General features: G+C 45.1%; 1 protein-coding gene across 1 annotated transcript; it reads left to right on the top strand.

Moving 5' to 3' along the window:
• Positions 1 to 3,585: 3,585 nt before the first annotated feature.
• On the top strand, positions 3,586 to 15,295 carry LOC142776436 (uncharacterized). The gene is made up of 2 exons (XM_075880083.1): positions 3,586 to 3,724; positions 14,610 to 15,295. The coding sequence occupies exons 1-2, from the start codon at positions 3,605 to 3,607 to the stop codon at positions 14,832 to 14,834; spliced, it is 345 nt and encodes a 114-aa protein (XP_075736198.1). The 5' UTR covers positions 3,586 to 3,604; the 3' UTR covers positions 14,835 to 15,295.
• Positions 15,296 to 19,074: the final 3,779 nt, after the last annotated feature.

Genomic DNA, 19,074 nt, shown 5'->3' with positions numbered 1-19,074 from the left:
CGAGTGAAGTGACCGAGTGTGCGCACATAATGGCCAGACGCGTGCCAACTTGAAGACACGTTTTCACCGCTTCGTTCTTTCTTTTCTGCGGTCCAAAACCTTTTTTCTCGGAGTAATAGGTAACAAACTGGATGCTCACCTTGTTTACCTCCCGGGCTTTCTTCCTCCTTTTTTGTGATCTTTCCACTTACAATATGAGTTTATAAAGTCTAACAACTACGCTGCAAACACAAAACTTCCCCGAAACGTTCTATGTGTTTGCATGCAGCATAATGTAATGCGTTATCTGATGACGAAGGTTTCCTTTATTCTAGACCTTATGAGAATTTGAGGGATTATAAATTTGTTTTTGTTATGATCACAACGTAACATTCCGTTTCGTTGGCTCAATCTGCAGTATATACAAAAGACTGCTCCTTCACTTCCCCTAAGAGGCTACACTAACAGGCTACAAACTAAAAGGCTACAATAACATCTCGACAATGCTGCGTGTAAACTGCCTGGGCATGTGCGCGCACTGTAATAAGCTGAACTAATAAGTGCCACCCTCTTGGAGTTTTTCAAAGCAAAGCCGTTGGGCTCGTGATTCGACATGTGTAATGGGCAGAAAATTATTATGGTCATCAGTCAGCATGTGCTCTCTTCTTCCTCGTCTTCACATTCGTCTACACATGTGGCAATTTTTCCAGCGTGTCGGGCATTGGCTGTGATGGGCTATAGAACTAGTACAGTTAAAGAAACATAGAGAGACAGGGAGAGACAGAAATATATAAAAAAGGGGACATTCTGGGCGGAAAAGATTTTTTCACAAGATGTCATTTGAACCGGCGTACCCACGATCCCAAGCCTAGCATTGTAACCACATGGCTAACCAAGCACGATAGCAAAGCATAGCATCACCTTGTATAGTATAATTTAGCGTGAGCAGAATTGGAAAGCGAAAATGAGGAGAAGAGATATGACTGTGATGGAAGGCTGAAGGGCAGCACGAGCATAAAGAGAGAAACAAAGAGTCAGAAATAAAGAGATGAATAGAAACAAGGGAATAACGAGAAAAAAATGTTAAGGAGCGAGGGAGTGGCTGTAGTCAGAGAGGGAAAGCAAGACAGAAAAAAATTGTCAGAGAAATGTAGAAAACAGAGGAAAAGTTTGAAAGACAGAAAAAATAGAAACATACAAAGAAACAGAGAAAAAGAAAGCAGGCATAGCAATTTATTATAAGTGTAGCAACGAGTGGGAAATAGCCTAAAAGCTTAAAGCATAACCTACTTTTGAACAGCAATACTCAGGGACAACTTTCTGTGGCAATGAAGGGAAAACTACGGGGGCGGACATACTTCTCCTGCACTCATCCGTGAGGTAGTCCGGTTCGGCTCACGTTTCGAAAGGCGGTCGTGTTCAAGTAATCCCACTGAACAAAATTTGATACGCCTGCTTACACCGTCATTTGTGAGTGAAATCCTACACAAGCTCCTTTGGGGAGTCATCGGAATTGCCGGAGAACGACAAGCACTCACCTAATCGCCAGGACGTCATTTTGACTGTGAGGTGCACGCAAAACTTGGGACGTTGTCAGACGAGCAAAAACGCAAATTGACTCTTCAGAATGCAAGAATAAATACGAATATGTGCTTGATGAGTCTAGTGTCTGTTTATGAACAGCATACAGTAAAAAGATAACGTTGTTCGTTACTCATTTTCGCGCAGAAAACATGGACGCATATGTGGCATTTAATCTACTGTGGTGGCGCACACTCACTTTGGCTCCGTAGCCTTCCCTTCATTGCCGCTGAAAGTTGTCTCAGAGTATAGGTGCCCATCAAATCTATGGTGACTAAGCCTTGAGCAACATAGCAGAAGTTGAGCCTCTTTTTTTTTCGTGTATTCAGCCACGTTATTCACACTTCCCTGGGATAAGAAAATATTGATGCGATCTTCTTAGAATAGAGGTACGAGCAAGTTTTTGTGATTCTGATAGCATATGAACCTTCGTAGTGGGAAACGTTTGCGCAACAATGTCGGATGCAAGTGCGTGTCTCCACTGTCCTGTCTACTTTTTCTCCCACAGGTGCACTCCCATTCGCAAAACATGTAGTCCATCTACATCTATTCGAATCCCCTGCGCACAAGTAATCTTGTGCGTGCTTCACGTTTTCAGTAATTGCTCACTTTTAAATGCGAAGTGCTCCTTACCAACTTCTGCTGCCACTTTGAGCGTATCTATCTATCCATCTGTCCACCATGCCCCGACCCTATCTTACACTACGCTATCTTACAATTACCTTACATTCCTTTACGTTACCTTACCCTACCTACCTACTTACGACTGTGCGCTCTCGTGGCCGTTTCATCAGCTTGATTTATACCAAAACACCAATTTCGTGCAAAAACTAACTATGGTAGTGAATATAGAAAATAAACAAATTAACTTTGTAACAACTTGGAATAAGCAGTTTAGTCAAATAGCTGTATTGAAGTTTTTTTTGCGAGTAGTGCATATCCACTTTGAAATGTCTGAAGAGCATCCACTGGGAATTATGGCGGTGCTGCGAAATCTGGCTAATTTAGCAGGTTGAAACAAAAACGACACACAAAACAGCATATCTACAATTTACTTGGTAAATGCCCTCAATGACGACTCTGTTTTTCGGGCATCGGGGGAGGAGGATAAGCGAATCTTGATAAATGGCCATGCGGTATTGCCACTACACGAAGTATATTGACGGTTGACGAGCGCGAGAGAAAGAGTGTCGTCTTTGAGGTCGTTGTCAAACTGAATGTTAGATGCGCTGTTTGGTGCGCTGGTTTCTCTTTCACCCTGTTTCGCCTAATTACTTATGCAGATTCCACTGCGTCGCAATGAATACCAGTGGTTGCCTTTCGGAGAATTCAAAGTTGCTATGTAAAATTGGCAGAAAGCACTTGAATTTGCCTTTTTGACTTTTATTCCGACTGCCTAAAGTGTTTAAATTTCTATAAATACTGTCCTAATTATTGTTCGAACACATCTGAAGATGACTTCTGCCACATTAAATGGAACGCCACTGGTAGCATGCAGATACCTTCTTTCCGCAATATTTCAGCCATATTGGACTCAATTCTTCAAACACCCTGTATACCACAATTGGTATTGTGTGACATGAGTGAGTGTCAAATGTAAATGGCAAGTCACACTTTTATAGACACCAGTAAATACGTTTCACTAGCATTGCTTATAACTGATTGTACATGTGTACACTTGAAAAACGCGCTGTACAGAAATACATGCGATGATATGAATGCCGTATTTAGTGTACAAGACGCACAATGCGATGTATGCCTCTTCTCGCTCACTGCTTCACATCAGATCCATTCCCACTGTGCGTGGAATTCGATTAATTGTTTCTTTTTGCTGCTTGGGAATTTTTTACATAGAATTCACGTGCGGCCAAAAGTTCCTCTTTCGTTATTACAACAAATACTCAGCCTTCCCGTTAGACAGTTTCTTTGTGGTACGTCATTATCATCGTGGTTGAGGTACCATTTTCACTTTGCTAATTACATAGCCTTGTGTCCTGCTAAACCACCCTTTACTTCGCTAGGACTCGTGAACCGGTTCCTGAGCATGGGAGTGTTCATTCCACTGGGGAAGATGAGCTTCTCTCTTTACCTCGTTCATCCGTACGTTCTCTACATGAAGGTGGTCACCATCAGGCAATTCAGAGCACTGGACCAATGGACAATGGTGAGACGTGGGCACCCTTAATTGGCTCCATCTTTAAATTTTAAACTTTACTTTTTATTTCCTTGATATACAGCTCATAAAAAATTGAGAAATTGGAGTGGTGAACTATTGTCGGCATGTAGAGTTTAAGCACGCTTTCATTCAAATCTTATGCACTTCAAGTTTTCTAAATATGCGTTTGCTGTTTGCAGCTTACTCGGGGATGATGAGGCACCATGATTTGGCATGTATATAAAGAATGCCTGCACGTGCACCTTGAAGATATTGGGCATTTCTGTCCTCGCAGAATCACAAGGTTATGCCTTTGGTGTTTCCGCTTGAGCAATGTAGTAAGAATGGAGACAGTGACACAACAAAATCTACCTTGTTGCTCTTTCCTCGCAGTTGTCTACAATTTTGACCCCTACTTGGCTGTGATCACTTCATTCAAGAAGGAGTGTTAGAAAACAGAAAGAAAAAATACTAGAGAAAAGTAGGCTTACTGATATGCCCTGTGACAACCACCACTACGAATGGCAGATTCTAGAGGAATGTTAACGTTACTTGAGAAGACGCCTTCACCTAACAAAGCCATTCGAATAGGGTCTGCAATAGCTCGTTTGCGAGTGTAGTGGAGCCGCGTTACTGTTGTAACCAAATTTTAGAGCCAGTAGGCCACATTAGTATTGAAAGCGAAAGTGGCCCGGTCTTTCTGAAGCCAGAAAACAGCACTAAGCCTATGATGAGGTGCTTGCGCTGTTTGTTGGCGCGGCTAGGAGTAGAGTGTCAGAAAATTTTTTTATTAGTAGACTCACTCAGACTTTATTTGAGCCATGAGAGTGAGTCTGAATAGTTCTAGCTGAGTAATAATTATGTGAGATTGAATTTGAGTGTGTTTGGTTGAGGAGAAATTTGCTGAAGCTGAGTATGCCCAAGAGGTCCCAACCAACAAAAATTAGCTGTACCAGTGACGTTTGGCGTTGGCTATTGAATTCGTGTAAATGACTGCGTGCTCCAGTTTGTAGTTATGAATTACTCATTATCTTCTCAAAGGCATAGTTTTGGCTCCACTGACAGTAGGTTAATGTCATTTAGTCTACAAAATCTGTTCCTTTCCTCAAATGTCACTGTGCCCTGAAGTCTCCCACCAGCAGGTCGCGGGATTGAATCGCGGCTGCGGCGGCTGCATTTTCGATGAAGGCGAAAATGCTGTATACCCATGCGCTCAGACTCGGGTGCACTTAAAGAACCTCAGAGTGTATAAATCTCCAGAGCCCTGCACTACGTTTCCCCTCATAAACATATGGTGGTTTTGGCACGGTAAACACCACCTATTCATCAATACCGTGCAAACTCCTTCAAATAAAGGTTGTCACTGTAGACGTAGACGTCGCTTGTGGATACAGAATTCTAGACCAGCAACAGCTTGTACGAGTTTCACATACGAAACATGGAGGGTTCAAAAATCGTATGTAGTGATGTCTTTCCTCTAGTAATGAAATTGTGAGCAGCGTATTGAGCACAATTGGCGAAATTCACGACGGCATTCACTTAAGGCTGGTGCACACCGGCGAATTGCAGTGGTCGTCGCGTGACCATTCGCGACTGGCGACTAAAAAGCGACTGATGTTCACACCGCCACAGGCTGCACGCGAGCGACCGAAAGTCGCAAAACTGGAGAGTCACGTCCGGATCTCCTTATCAGTCATACCGGCGCCGATCAGCTGATCGCCGTCAGCTGAGTGAACGGAGCGAACCGAGCGCACCGCATTTATTGTTTTTGTCCGTTCTCACACGGCGCTGAAAAAAAAAACAAGAAAACGAAAATTGAGCAACGCTGATTGGTTCCAGCAGCTTTGCGGCTTCAGTCGCGTGACTGACAAATCGGTCCGGAAGCGACTAGCCAAAGCAGTCGCTTCGCGTCCATTTGCGACTGTTTGCGACCAGTCGCAAATGGTCGCGTGACCGCTGCTAGTCACTGGTGTGCACCAGCTTTTAATCTGTCAAGTACGTGTATCATGAAGTGCACAATACTTTCCTAATCGGTTGCTTTACGAGTCGTCTACACTGTAATGTATTGGCTCTAATTACGCGAAGGCACCCGAGTAGGCAACAGTATTTCTGTGAGAATATCTGTTGCATCATGGAGTAGCTGCGTATAGAAGGGGTGGCCTGCTTTCATGCCGACTAGACGCATTCTGTCGTTTTTAGAATTGATCTGCTGGAACAGATAGGTGCGAAGGCATAGGGAAATTGTATGCACTATAAATTTAGCCTGAGTAGCGTCGTGTGCGTTATTTTTCTTCGGAAATCTACATAAAATAAACCCGTTAAAAATACATGAACCAAAAATAAAAATATATTTTCGATATGCAGAAGCATTTACACCTATGGGGCAAGAATAAAATTAATGTCACTCAGAACACTACAGTGAATCACAGCACAACAAAATCATGGAATCGCTTTCGAGAGAAACGAGCAAAAAAGGAAGGCAGGGAGGTTAACCAGATGCTAGTATCCGGTATGCTACCCTACACTGGGGTTGGGGAATAGGGGGTTGAAAGAGAAAGGGAGAGTTAAAAATAAATAAGAGAAAAACACCGACACACACGCACACACTAAATCAGTCCAGTCAGAGGCGTTCCGACAGGCCAGTAGTTCGTAAGAAGCCCAGTAGCGCTTGCACGGCTTTCTTCTGTGACGATGAGTCATGACGATGGCGCAGTATACTTTCTTGTGACAGCGGCTGGTCATCTAACCTGTTTAGTTTATTAGAAAGGTGTTGTCTTTTGAGGTTGTATTTCGGGCAGTCACAGAAGATATGTCGAATTGTTTCTTCATCTCCGCAGTGTGCACAGTCGGTGGTGTCGGCCATACCTATGCGGAACGCGTGCGCACGGGTAAACGCGACTCCCAACCATAGTCTGCACAGAGTAGTAGCGTCGCTCGTCGAATTTTTGTTGGAAGCTGTATGGTTAACGTTGGATCAAAGGATCGTAATCTTGCATGCGTAAAGAGAGGCTCATTCCAAAAAGCCATGGAGAGTTGGCGAGCAAGCATGCGGAGCCTCCTAGCAGCGTCCGTCCTTGAGAGAGGTATTGACTGGTTGTTGTCTTCTGTATGGGCTGAACGGGCAGCTTGATCAGCTCGTTCGTTACCGATAATTCCACAGTGGCTTGGCAACCACTGAAATATAAAGTGGTGCCCGTTCTCTGTTATATGGTGTAGCATTTCTGCTGTTTCAAATACCAACTGCTCGTGTGGACCACGGCGTAGATTTGACAGAAGTGACTGCAGTGCCGCCTTGAAGTCGCAGAAAATCGTCCACCATTGCGTGCTTTGGTCGTTAATGAAACGCAGCGCAGCGCGAAGCGCTGCAAGCTCTGCTGCCGTTGTTGTGGTTGCATGAGCTGTCCTGAATTTGATGGTTGTGGCGTGCGTTGGAATAACGACCGCTGCAGTTGAGCTGTTTGGCAGAATGGAGTCGTCGGTGTAGACGTGGGTGCAGTCTTGGTACTTCTCGTACAGCAGAAGTAAGGCGACCTGCTTGAGGGCTGTTATTGAGAAATCTCGTTTTTTCTGGATGCCTGGTGGCTGTTTGAGGCACCATGGAGAAATTGAAGGTCTCGCCGCGGGCGTAAAACCAGTTGGTAGGGAGTCACCATGTGTAGTTATTTTTCGACAAAAGGAAGTATGAGGTCTATCCGCTGGTAGAGAGGCTAGGTGGTGATGGAGAGTCCGGTCCACATGCCTTATGTGTATCCTCAAAGCTTCAATTTCAATATGGGTCTGCACGAGGTGGTCTTTGGCTATTAGTATAGTCGCTATTGTTGAGGCACCCAGGGGCAGACCTAGACATATTGGAAGCGCCTGTGCCTGAACGCTTTGTATCATGCGTCGACTTGTTTTGCTGGCGTTTGATAATGCAGGCAGACTGTATCGTAAAAAGCCAAGGAAAAGCACCCTGTACAGTCGTAACATAGCATTCGGCTGCATTCCCCAAGTCTTTCGAGTGAGAAACTTGAAAAGATGGCATATGCCTGTCAATCGCTTTTTCAAATACGACCCATGAGGGCTCAATGATATGTCTCTGTCAACTATGACACCCAAAAATTTGTGAGATTGACGATATGGTATAATTTGACCGTTAATTGACACTCTGTAATTTGACATGGGTTTGCGCATAATTGCCAGAAGAGCGCACTTTCCGGAAAAAATTTCCAGGCCTCGATTGCGTGGATGCAAAGCAGTTGCAGTAGCAGCTCTCTGTATTCTCGCTCGTAACTGCAGGCGAGTTACCGCAGATGTCCAGATGCAGATGTCATCAGCGTATGTTGATAGATAAATATTGTTTGGTAGGTGCGTATGGGGAGCGATTAGTGTTATATTGAATAGCACGGGGATCAGTACACCACCCTGAGGGACGCCACGACAACTGAAGTGTGTAGACGTGTTCCCGGTCTCTGTACTCACAAAATAGGATCGCATTTGGAGATAACTGCGTATCCACTTAAACATTCGGCCACCCACTCCAATCTTTTCTAGTGCGGTAAGGACGGCTTCATGTGTAACGTTATTAGAGGCTTCTTTGACGTCAAGGAATAGACAGGCGCAAAGACGCTTATGGCCTTTCTCGTGCTCAACGTACGTGATTAGGTCGATGACGCTATTGATCGATGATCGACCACGTCGAAAGCCAGCCATGACATTTGGCTATATCTTATGATACTCCAAGTACCACTCGAGTCGGCCGAGAATAATTCTCTCTATCACTTCACCCACGCAACTAGCCAATGCGATCGGGCGATAGGAGGAGAGTTCCAACGGTGATTTGCCAGGTTTTAGTAATGGTACTAGACGACTAGTTTTCTAACTTAAGGAGACAGTGACCTCTAGCCAACAATCATTATATAGCCGAAGTAGAGCTATTCTGGCGCGCTTACCCAGATGACACAGGGCTCTGTAAGAGATTCCGTCACGGCCTGGTGCGGAGGTATGTTTGCATGAAGCGAGTGCTGCTTTGAGCTCCTGAATGGAGAACGGGAAGTCCATACAGGAATCACGTGGTGGCGGACAACTGCTCGAAAGTGGTGAGCTGCTGATGGCTGCAGTTTGCCCTGATAATCCGGCACAGAACTCTTCAGCAACGCCCACATCTGGTCGATTTTTGTGTAGGGCAAAGGCCTTGAATGGTGACTTCTGAATGGGCGATAACCGCAAACCTCTAACCATCCTCCATATCTGCGATAAAGGCTAACGAGGGTCGAGTGACTCGCAGAAAGTAATGCAGCGTTGGAATTCTAGCTTGTCCAACCAACGTTTGATCTTCTTCTGCATATGTCTAGCAGTTCGTAAATCTTCTATGTCCTTCGTGCGCTGGTACCTTCTTTCAGCTAGTCGTCGCAAGGCTCGAAGCCGCTCCTGCTCTATGTCGATGTCCATAATTCTTGCAGGGCATGGGATCGTACACAAAGTCTCTTATACAGTGCTCTTGATGGCCTCTTGTAAATCGAATATGTGTTCTTGGCAATGGTCTTCCATACGAGACTGAAATTTTTTCCAGTCCACTCTTTTAACCATGTCGGGCACTTTAGGAGGCGACAAGCCTCTGATCTTGACGTATGTTGGAATGTGATCACTCCCATGCGTTTCTATATCCGTGAACCATTCAGTATGTTTCACTAGGCTTCGCGGAACAAAAGCCACGTCAAAACAGACACTGTATGTGGAGCCACGTTAAAATGTAGGACTGCCATGTAACCAAAGTTGGTTGTCGGAGGCAAAATACACCAAGCTTCTGTCCTTCATGTTGGTATTCTGACTTCCCCATAATGTATGATGAGCGTTAAAATCTCCAGTGATAACACACGGGTAAGGAGTTAATGCTATGATGTCTCGTAGTCTTTTTTTGATCGAAACGGCTTGATGGTGATAGGTATGCACCAACCACAGTGATGTTGAGCCTCCTCTTTTTCACTCTTAAGCATACGTATTGGTTTCCGTCGTGAGGTGGTACAGGTTGAAGGATGTAAGTGAGGTCTTGGCGAATGTACACCAGAACCTTGCTGCTTTCAGTAACAGTAGACGATATAAAAGGTTCGTATCCCGAGAGTCGTATTGCACTCGATAAGTTCGGCTCAAAGATGACGATTACGGGAAACATGTTGACGTACACAAATCGACGAAAGTCATCAATGCGCGATCTCAGTCCCCTGGCATTCCACTGCAGTATTGCTGATTTACGGACCTCATCCCTGAAAAACAGTGGTGGGTTAGCCATGGTCTACTCTAGGGCTGCAAGCACTGGACTAAGCGCGTCCAGTACTTGAAGGCACTTTTGGCTGACGGTGTATTCATGTCGCTTAACAACATGCGAATGGTGTCCAATAATGATCTTGGCATCACCATCATGCGATGATTTGGCTTCGCGGCCGTTGCAGCATTTTGTGCTTGTTCTTGAGGTGGCTTCTGTTGAGGCTCAACAGGTCGTGTAGGCGGCTTCTGTTGAGGCTCAACAGATCGTCTAGGCTGAATGTGTGGCCATTACTTTGGAGAGAGAGATCTTCGAGCATCTTCTCTTTCAGCGCAGATGTTTGCCGTGCTAGGAGCTGCGCCTGTCGATTGCACTTGAGTTTCTGACTTTCTCGTCAGATTTTGCACTGTCCTTCGTGAGGACCTTCGACGATGACGGCGCCTTCGCCTTACTTTTTGCGCAGCTTCTCTGTGAGTGGAGTTGTCTCTTACCATTTGCCTCAGTCTCTTACCATTTGCCTCAAATCTCTTTCTTAATCGGAGGACAGTCGTTGGAGGAAGCACTGTGAGCTCCTTGGTAGTTTGGGCATTTCAACGTAGTTGCATTACAGTCGTCTTCTAAGTGGTGTTCAGCTCATCGGGGGCACACTGCGGAATATCTGCAAACGCCCTTCACGTGGCCAATCTTCTGGCACTTGAAACACTGCATATGCTTCGGAATAAATGGGCAAACCTGGTGACGGAAGTGGCCAACCTTCACGTAAGAGGGAAGACAGTCACCCTTGAATGTTATTCGCACACATCGAGAGTTGCCTAGGTTACCAGCATGCACAATGACGTCGTTTTCACTCACTGGTTTTATCAGTACAGGAAGATCTTCATTGGTGATTTCAGTGTCTATGTCATAGATAACTCCTGTTACGGTGTCACCATTCGCTGGTATGATGGATCGGACTTTGATGTTTCCCAGCTCCGACACATGCTGTAGCGTGTTCAGTGCACTCGAGTTCCTCACGTCGATCGCCAAAATATTCTTCCTCGTGTTTATCCTGATGTCCTTAATCTCGTTAGGCACAATGTTTTCAAAGTACAAGGACAGTGCTTGCCTGTTGAGGAAGCCTAGATTGTCAGTAGTAGTCTGCGGCACAAACAGAATGGAGTGACGCCATCACTGAGGCGCTGGCCTCACAGTGGTTGTACTTGATACCAATGATGCATTCATGATTCTTCGTTTGGCCTTGCGGTAGAGCACAGGTTCGAAGCCGTATTCCGAGGACTCGTAGTCTGATGCAGAGTACAGCTCGGTGTCCTCGCACCCACTAGATGGATTACCACGCTTTCTTGAGGCAATGCCCGTGGATGAACTGGTACTGGTCGGGATATCAGGGGATTGTACATCCATGACCACGATGTAGGGGCCTGGAGACCCCGCTGCTGCGCTGTGAAACGCAGAAAATACAGCACGCACCGGAACATGTGTTCCACAAGAGAATCACTTTATCTTCCTCTCCCGAATTGTTTTCGAGATTTTCACACTACAAATCATCAAAACTGTGCACTGAGGTAACACCGATCAATAAACATTTGCGTCTGGTAGCTGCGTAAATTACACAAAAGTATTTCAAACTAGAAAAGAAGATATCCACAATGATCGCCCCCTGTACTAGATGCTTATGGCACTAGCCTTGAGAGAGCTATGAGCGGTCCTCACTCACTGCTCGTACATAGATTTTGTCAATGTCTTTGTCATTCAGCAATTTCAACAAATTTTCCCGGTTTTAAAATATAGGTATATCTTTTCTGAGCTTAAGTCACAGTCGGACAAATTTTCATTAGTCGCTCCTACAGCGTCGCATGCTCGACGGGCACCCTGCCTGCGCAGTGTCGGCTCAAAAATGAAGCTGACACGCATCGCTGAGGGACAGACTGCATTTGCCCTCTTTATCGGCTTTCGGTATAAGTATCTGTGACTCATTAAACCAGTGTTTTTTGCTCTTGACAATTGGAGATCTAAGACTACGACGCATTGTATGGGAAGTGGAGTGTGAACCCTCGCGAACTTAATAGGTTGGCAAACATAGACTAGAATTGTCATCGCTTGCAGGCGGATGCATTCTTTAGTAAAGGTTGGAGGGGGGGGGGGGAGGGCTGACCACGTGGAACAGATGACCACAGTAATGTGTGGTTTGTCTTTATCGGATGCTGGCTGCACCGGCCACATGTGTCAGCTCCCCGTCAGTTATGACTTAAAACCGCAGCCCCTTGCTTGGGCCGCTCCTTCTGATGATAGCTGGGGTCAGTATTATATCTGCTGTGTGTAAACGTAGATGCGTCGTGAGAAATGACATGGTCAATATTGAACGTACAGTACGCTTTTGCTTGCCGCACTGATGCTGCTGCTGGTTAAGCGTTTTCATCAAGCTGGAGACGACGAAGTAGCTAGTTGTGTTCCGTGATCTTCGTGCCGACAATTTTATCGGCTGCTCCATGACGTGTTCTTGAAACGTGAAGGCCTTCAGTATTATTTTCCCTGATGCTTGAAGGTCAACCTTCTACAGCCTCGATCGACCCGCCGAGGTGGTCCAGTGGTGATGGCAATCCACTGCTATCCCGAAGGAAGCGAGATCGAGCCCCGGCTGCGACGGCTGCATTTTAGATGGCGGCGAAAATGTTTGAGGCCCATGTACTTATATTTAGGTGCACAATATATACCGCAAGGGGTAGAAAGTTCCGGAGCCCTCAACTACAATGTCTCTCATAATGCTATTGTAGTTTCATACCAGATATTATTAGTATACCAGATTATATTACCACACAAAATAGTATTATAGTTATTACTGCGTTATCAATCTGACCAACATTAGGAGCGATGAATTTACCAAGCTGGCGAGTCGTTATGCTTTTAGGTAAATCTTACGCCATATTCCGCCTCACACGTCAAAAAATGTGGCAGAAGAAAGGAATAGCGGAATATAGTCAGCGCAATCTACATATAAACTAATCTTGTCCTGCCATATTATGCTCAAAAATAACATTATAAGACTGATCAGCACCAAGCACAAACGCGGTCATGTTCTGTCACGCTATACACACCTCCTTCATAAATCCTAGACCAATTGTTTTTCACGCATGGCTCCTTAAGATACATGTATTTGAAAGGCAGGTTAACCAAGCTTGTTATGTCCATTTCCTATCATTACTGCCAATTCCTCTCAAACATAGGAAAGGGCTACTGAATTTGCATCACATTCCAAGACGGGAAAGATTTACAGTATTTCGCTGTAAATAGGTTCATTGTTGACTTCGGCTGAGAATTTATTAGGCGAATGGCTGCAGTTTCTGCTGCCACTGTTGCCTCCAATTAAAACTTAGTACTATTGTGTATACTAAAGATGCAATAAATCAAATTCATCGCATCCTCGGTTGTTCGTTATTATTCAGGAAACGCTTCAAAGAAGCATTGTATCCCGTGCTTCGGTGCTGGAGAAGCGAAAGTCCCCAACCATACTCTTCCCAACTTGGTGCAGGTGGAGAAACAATCTTGCGCGAGAAAAAGGACGCGCTCAACCAATTCAGCCGCCTTCATTTTTGCTTGCTCATTGTTTCGTTATAACGGTGTTTCGATAAAATCAACTTCTTCTGAGAACGTTTAACCGGTACCATTGTTCTCGTTTAGCGATAAAATTTTAACGAACAAATATTTTGAAGTGTGGGTGTCGCAAAACTTTTAGATGTAACTGAAATCAACCGCATTGTGCCTAAACTTCTATTGCATTTGCGCACGCACTGAAACGACACTCAAGTTTATTGCGGGTGTGACATGAATCCAGGATAAAGTAGAAGTGGAAGTAAAGTAGAAGTAGAAGTAGAAATACCTGGGTGTGTTCTTTTCTTTTGACTGTTCATAGAATGTACATGTTGATTATGTTGTCGCGAAAGCTGCGAGGGTGTTAAAATTTATTCAGCGTAACTTACGATGTTCGCATCAGCGACTTAAAGAATTTGCGTATTTGACATGTGTACGACCAGTCTTAGAGTACGCCTGCGCTGTGAGGGATCCGGCGCAGGTATATCTTAGTGATAAGATAGAAACAATACAGAACAGGGCGGCAAGGTTCGTCCTGGAACGGTATCAATGGTGGGAAAGCTCGACCGCCATGAAACAAGAATTGAATTGGGAGCTGCTTTCATCGCGTAGAAGAAAATTGCGATTAAAACTTTTATTACTAATATTTAATTTTAAAACTAGAATCAATAAGGATATGTATTTACAGACGCCGTATTATTTGTCAAATCGAATTGATCATCCTTTTAAACTGAGGGAATACCGTTCCAAGACTGGAATTTCCGCAAATTCTTTTTTTGTCAGAACAATACATGAGTGGAATGGGCTCACAAGTGTACAAGTGTCTGCTGTAAATGAAAATTTGTTTTTTTCGAATCTGTAACCCCCCTGCTATAACGCCTTCAGGCGCTGCAGGTATACTTCAAATAAAGAATAAAGAATAAAGTGGATCTTTTTTAAATGTTAATTTGTTGTTGCTGATTTTTTGCAAGACACATAGAGGCACGAGCATCATAGGGACAACAGATGCATTATTATGGCGACAGTGTGTTCACTTGTGACTTAACATGATTTTACTCTGTCACGCAGCTCACCGATGCCGTCTCGCTGCTGTTCCTCAGCTTGTTCTTCGCCTTCATCTTCTACATTGTGTGTGAATGCCCAATCACCAATCTTGATAAGGTGGCGGTGGACGCCATCTTGAAAAGAAGAAGGCGAGATGCGATGAACGATGCCCCTTCAGCGAACATCTACCCCAACAACATTGAGCTAGGCGGCTGCGGTACACAGGGTCTTGCGAAAAACTTCAAATGATTACATCAATGTGCATTATGCTCGAGATGTTTTACATAATTTTTGTTTCCTATACTTTCTATGTGTTGTGCTTTCCATGAATCGTTTAAGCATCAGAATTCGTATTGCCCCCTTTCACCAAGAACTTGTATACAAACGGCACGTTGGGGGTGGGAAGGAGGTGATCATTTGCCTCTCCATAACTGATGCCTTCAATTGGTGGCGCTTTTCGCAAACAATAACGCATAGGTAGATTCAATGTACAGGAAAGATTTCTATTTATAGGTAACCAACTCAAACACTGTGTGCTTGTGTTTTAGTTGTTGTATTTGTTTGCACTTACACTGAACGCCCAATTTCTCAGTTTTGCATGATTTTTTTACTTAAAGTTGGTCAAGGTTTCTTACCCTCTCTTAATGTCTTGTTTTCACGTGTTTTGTAATTTCTGAACTCATTTTATTGGCGTAATTTTTCACACTTTCTTACTGCTGAATGAAATAAATTAAAAAAAACGCTGAAATGACCAAGCTTCTTTTTGATGACGCATTTATTAGCTTTCAATATGTGTCAGGGGACCGCAGAGGCTTTTGCGTAAGTAGGCGTTTTATTTGGTGCGTAGTGACACCATGGACCCGAGCTAACGGGGGAGCAGGTGGTTGATTCCCTCTGATGCCTAGCCTTGCGTAGCTGAGCCATGTCCGGGCAAAAGGGGATCTTCAGGGTTGAGCTGATGCTGGGATGGATGGATGGATGGATGGATATGGCTGTACCCTTTAGATCGGGCGGTGGCTAGCGCCACCAAGCCGTAACACCTAATGAACCAAAAACTATATTTATTTTTTTCCTTAAAAAGTGAGTTTGAGGATTCGTACTTTGCAGTGAAGAGTTTAATTTTCACTCGTGTCTTGACTTTAGCCACCAATCAGATAACCTCCTTCGGGTTAAGTCTACCCACTTAAAGTTTATTTTGCCCTCCCGGTCCCTAAACCCCAGTGCTTTGAAGAACTCTGCGCCATGATCCTGAACTATAGGGTGAAGCCCTTTACAGAACATTATCAAGTGTTCGGCAGTTTCTTCTTCCTCTCCACACGCACTGCATACTGTGTCTACCCCTTCGTATTTGGCCCGATATGTCTTGGTTCGCAGTGCTCCCGTCCTGGCCTCAAACAGTAGAGAACTACCCCGAGTATTATCATAGATCCTTTCCTTGGCAATTTCCTGCTTAAAAGTTCGATAGATCTCTAGTGCGGACTTCTTAATCATGCCCATTCTCCACATGTCAGTCTCCGTTTCCTTCACTTTCTTCTTAACCGATAGTTCTTTTTGGTTTGGCCACCTGCTGTTTTCTAAGTATTTACCAGTCAACTTCCTGGTTCGCTTCCTCCATTTTCTATCGACATTCTTCATGTACAAGTAGCTGAAAACCTTCCTAGCCCAACGCTCTTCCCCCATTTCTCTGAATCGTTTCTCAAATTTTATCTTGCTGCTAGCTTCCCTGCCCTCAAATGATGTCCATCCCATATCACCTTGTACTCCCTGATTTGGTGTATTCCCGTGAGCTCCTAAAGCAAGCCTACCTATTCCACGTTGCTTAATTTCTAATCTTGCTTGAACTTCTGATTTCATGCACAAGACCGCATCCGAACGTCAGCCCAGGAACCATGACCCCTTTCCATATCTGGGTAATTGGCACTTTAAGGCCCCCTGGCGGAGGCCAAACACCACTTTTGCCTCAGCTTCACATAGATGTACCCGGCACACCTGGGCTGACCCAGCCAGGGGAAATCAGCAGTCGCCTTTTCCCACATTTCCCTCCCTACGTCTTCGCCTTCCTCTCACTTTTTTCTGTCCTGCCATTTTCTATCTTTCGCTTACTTCTACTTTTTTCTAGGGACGAGGGTTATCTTCTTATATTTGGTTATAGCGGCGACGGATGGGTGGCAATTTGTTCTACCTTGCAGCATCTTCTTGTTGGGCTTGGTCGTGGGTGGGCAACATTGCCACCGAGTATTATGTTTCCCGTGTGGCATACTATCTCCCCACACTACCTGATTGCCACCCAAAAAAAGTGGGTCACCGAAAGAACTTTTGCACTGCAGAAACTTGAACAGTCCTTTCAGAAGTATCATGTCGTGCACATTCAAAAAGAAAACAAAACGGTTCATTCAATTTTGCCTCTGCTGGTCTCCAAAACAGTTGCAGAAACCAGCCCAGGCTACAAGGTAACCAAGTTGGGAAGCGGCGACCTTCTCCTGGAGGTACGCGACAAGCTCCAGTATAGCAACTTATTTAAAATCGTAGCATTCGAGGATTTGCCAGTTTCAGTAGGCTCACACAGGTCGGTGCCTACAGTGCGTGGTGTGGTCTCTTATGATGACCTCCTCCAACTATCTGAAAGAGAATTGTTAGAAGGCTTGAGAGACCATAACGTAGTCAAGGTACATAGAATAATTATACGACGAGACAATAAGAAAATACCCACTAAGCACATAGTTATAACCTCCCGTACCAGCAACGTAACCGACTCAATTGCAACAGGCTACCGTAAGCTCTGTGTCAGGCCCTATGTACCAAATCTCCGTCGATCTTTCAAATGCCAGCGCTATGCACATGGATCACAAAGCTGCAGAAGGCGCACCACTTGCGTAAATTGTAGCTCCAATAAACAAAAATTGTACAATTGTACTGCTGCAGCCCGCAATGCAAATTGCAAAGGAGATCATTCCGCCTACTCGCGATCGTGCCCGTCCTAAAAAAAAGGAAAAAAAAATCGCATAATATTCATGGAATGAATGATGGGAATTATGGCGAAGGGCTCAGTGATCCGTCCGTGCTTTCTGCGTGCGTCCGCCCGGGCGTCTGTCCATCCGTACGTGTGCCCGTTGTGCGTCACTGCGTCAGTTAATCCGTACGTGGATGCATTCGTGCGTCTGTTCGTGCGTCTGTCCGTGCGTTCGTCTGTGCGTGCGTCCATGCATTCGTTCGTCCTTTCATCCAATGTGTGTGTCTGCCTGCCTGTCCGTCTGTTTGTCTGTCTCTCCGTCCATGCGTCCGTCCGTGTGCCCATCTCTTCATCCAGTGAGCACTCCAAGTACCCGCCATATCACTTGTTTTTATCATATATTCAACATATACGTGTGCCGATATCCAGCGAACAATCCAAGGAGTTAACGTGAGTATGTACCACAATTCTGCTGTCAGGGCTTTGTTAACGCCGAGAGCGTGATAATGACGCCATGCTACGTTTTTCGTAACTTGTGAACAAGCGGATATGTGCCTGAGGGCGGGTATGTGCCACTAGTATGCGGGTATATGCCACACCTTACGCAATACTAAAACTGGGGATGCACAAGCCATGTCATATGAAGCTTCGCCCCTAAAACAAATCCTTGAACTTTAAGTAAAATTTAATCTGCCGTTTCAAAAGGCGCGCCAGTACTTCTCTTTCCGTAACCAGCGCTCTCCTTCCTTTGAAGATCTGACGCACCAGGGCGCCGCGCCACATCTTTCCACTGGCGTGGGAAGATGTGGCGAGACTACAGTCAAATCGAGTGTGACCGCGGTCGCGCCATCTGTGACCAATGTTGAAATATTAGCCTGTGCTGCTCCACCTCCTGCCAAACAGATTCGGCAAACTTCAGAGTCTGGTGGACCCGAGATCACTGCACTCGCAGTTAAGTCTGAAACTTCAGTGAACGTGCCTGCTCTCCAGGTGACATCAGCCTCCTCGCAGGAGCTGATATACAAATCCCACTCTTCCTGCGCCTCAGACGCCGTAAAATAGGCACAACTCTTTGGAGCGCGCTCAAAAAGGAAAAAGAAGTGCCGAATCACGGAGCCCCCAAAACGCCCTGTCCCCTAAGGCGACACTTTTTGTACACAGCACCACAAACCTTTAAAATCACTCATATAATACAGTGGAACATCAGAGGACTGCTGAAAAACCTCGACAATGTTGCAGAAACTTTAGACAAACACACACCAATAGTGCTTTGTGTGCAAGAAACACATTTAAAATTGAAACACACAAACTTCCTACGCAACTACTTCATTTTTCGAAAGATTTGAAATGACGCGGTCACATAATCCGGTGTTGTTGTCATAATAGTTATTCAAGGAACAGCCTGTACACATTTACCCTTTCAGGCATTCCTGGAGACAGTAGCTGCCCGAGCTGCCATTTTCGACAGCCCCGCCGCGGTGGTCTAGTGGCTAAGGTACTCGGCTGCTGACCCGCAGGTCGCGGGTTCGAATCCCGGCT

Source organism: Rhipicephalus microplus, chromosome X (assembly GCF_043290135.1).
Source record: "Rhipicephalus microplus isolate Deutch F79 chromosome X, USDA_Rmic, whole genome shotgun sequence".
NCBI classification, from domain to species: domain Eukaryota; kingdom Metazoa; phylum Arthropoda; class Arachnida; order Ixodida; family Ixodidae; genus Rhipicephalus; species Rhipicephalus microplus.
The sequence above is the reverse complement of the archived record's forward strand: the minus strand, read 5'-3'. Positions and strand labels throughout refer to the sequence as shown.

Bases quoted from the DNA above. Each gene is read 5' to 3' on its own strand.
- LOC142776436 (XM_075880083.1), top strand. From the start codon at position 3,605: ATGGGAGTGTTCATTCCACTGGGGAAGATGAGCTTCTCTCTTTACCTC. The intron at 3,725-14,609 runs GTGAGACGTGGG...TCTGTCACGCAG, and splicing joins CACTGGACCAATGGACAATG to CTCACCGATGCCGTCTCGCT.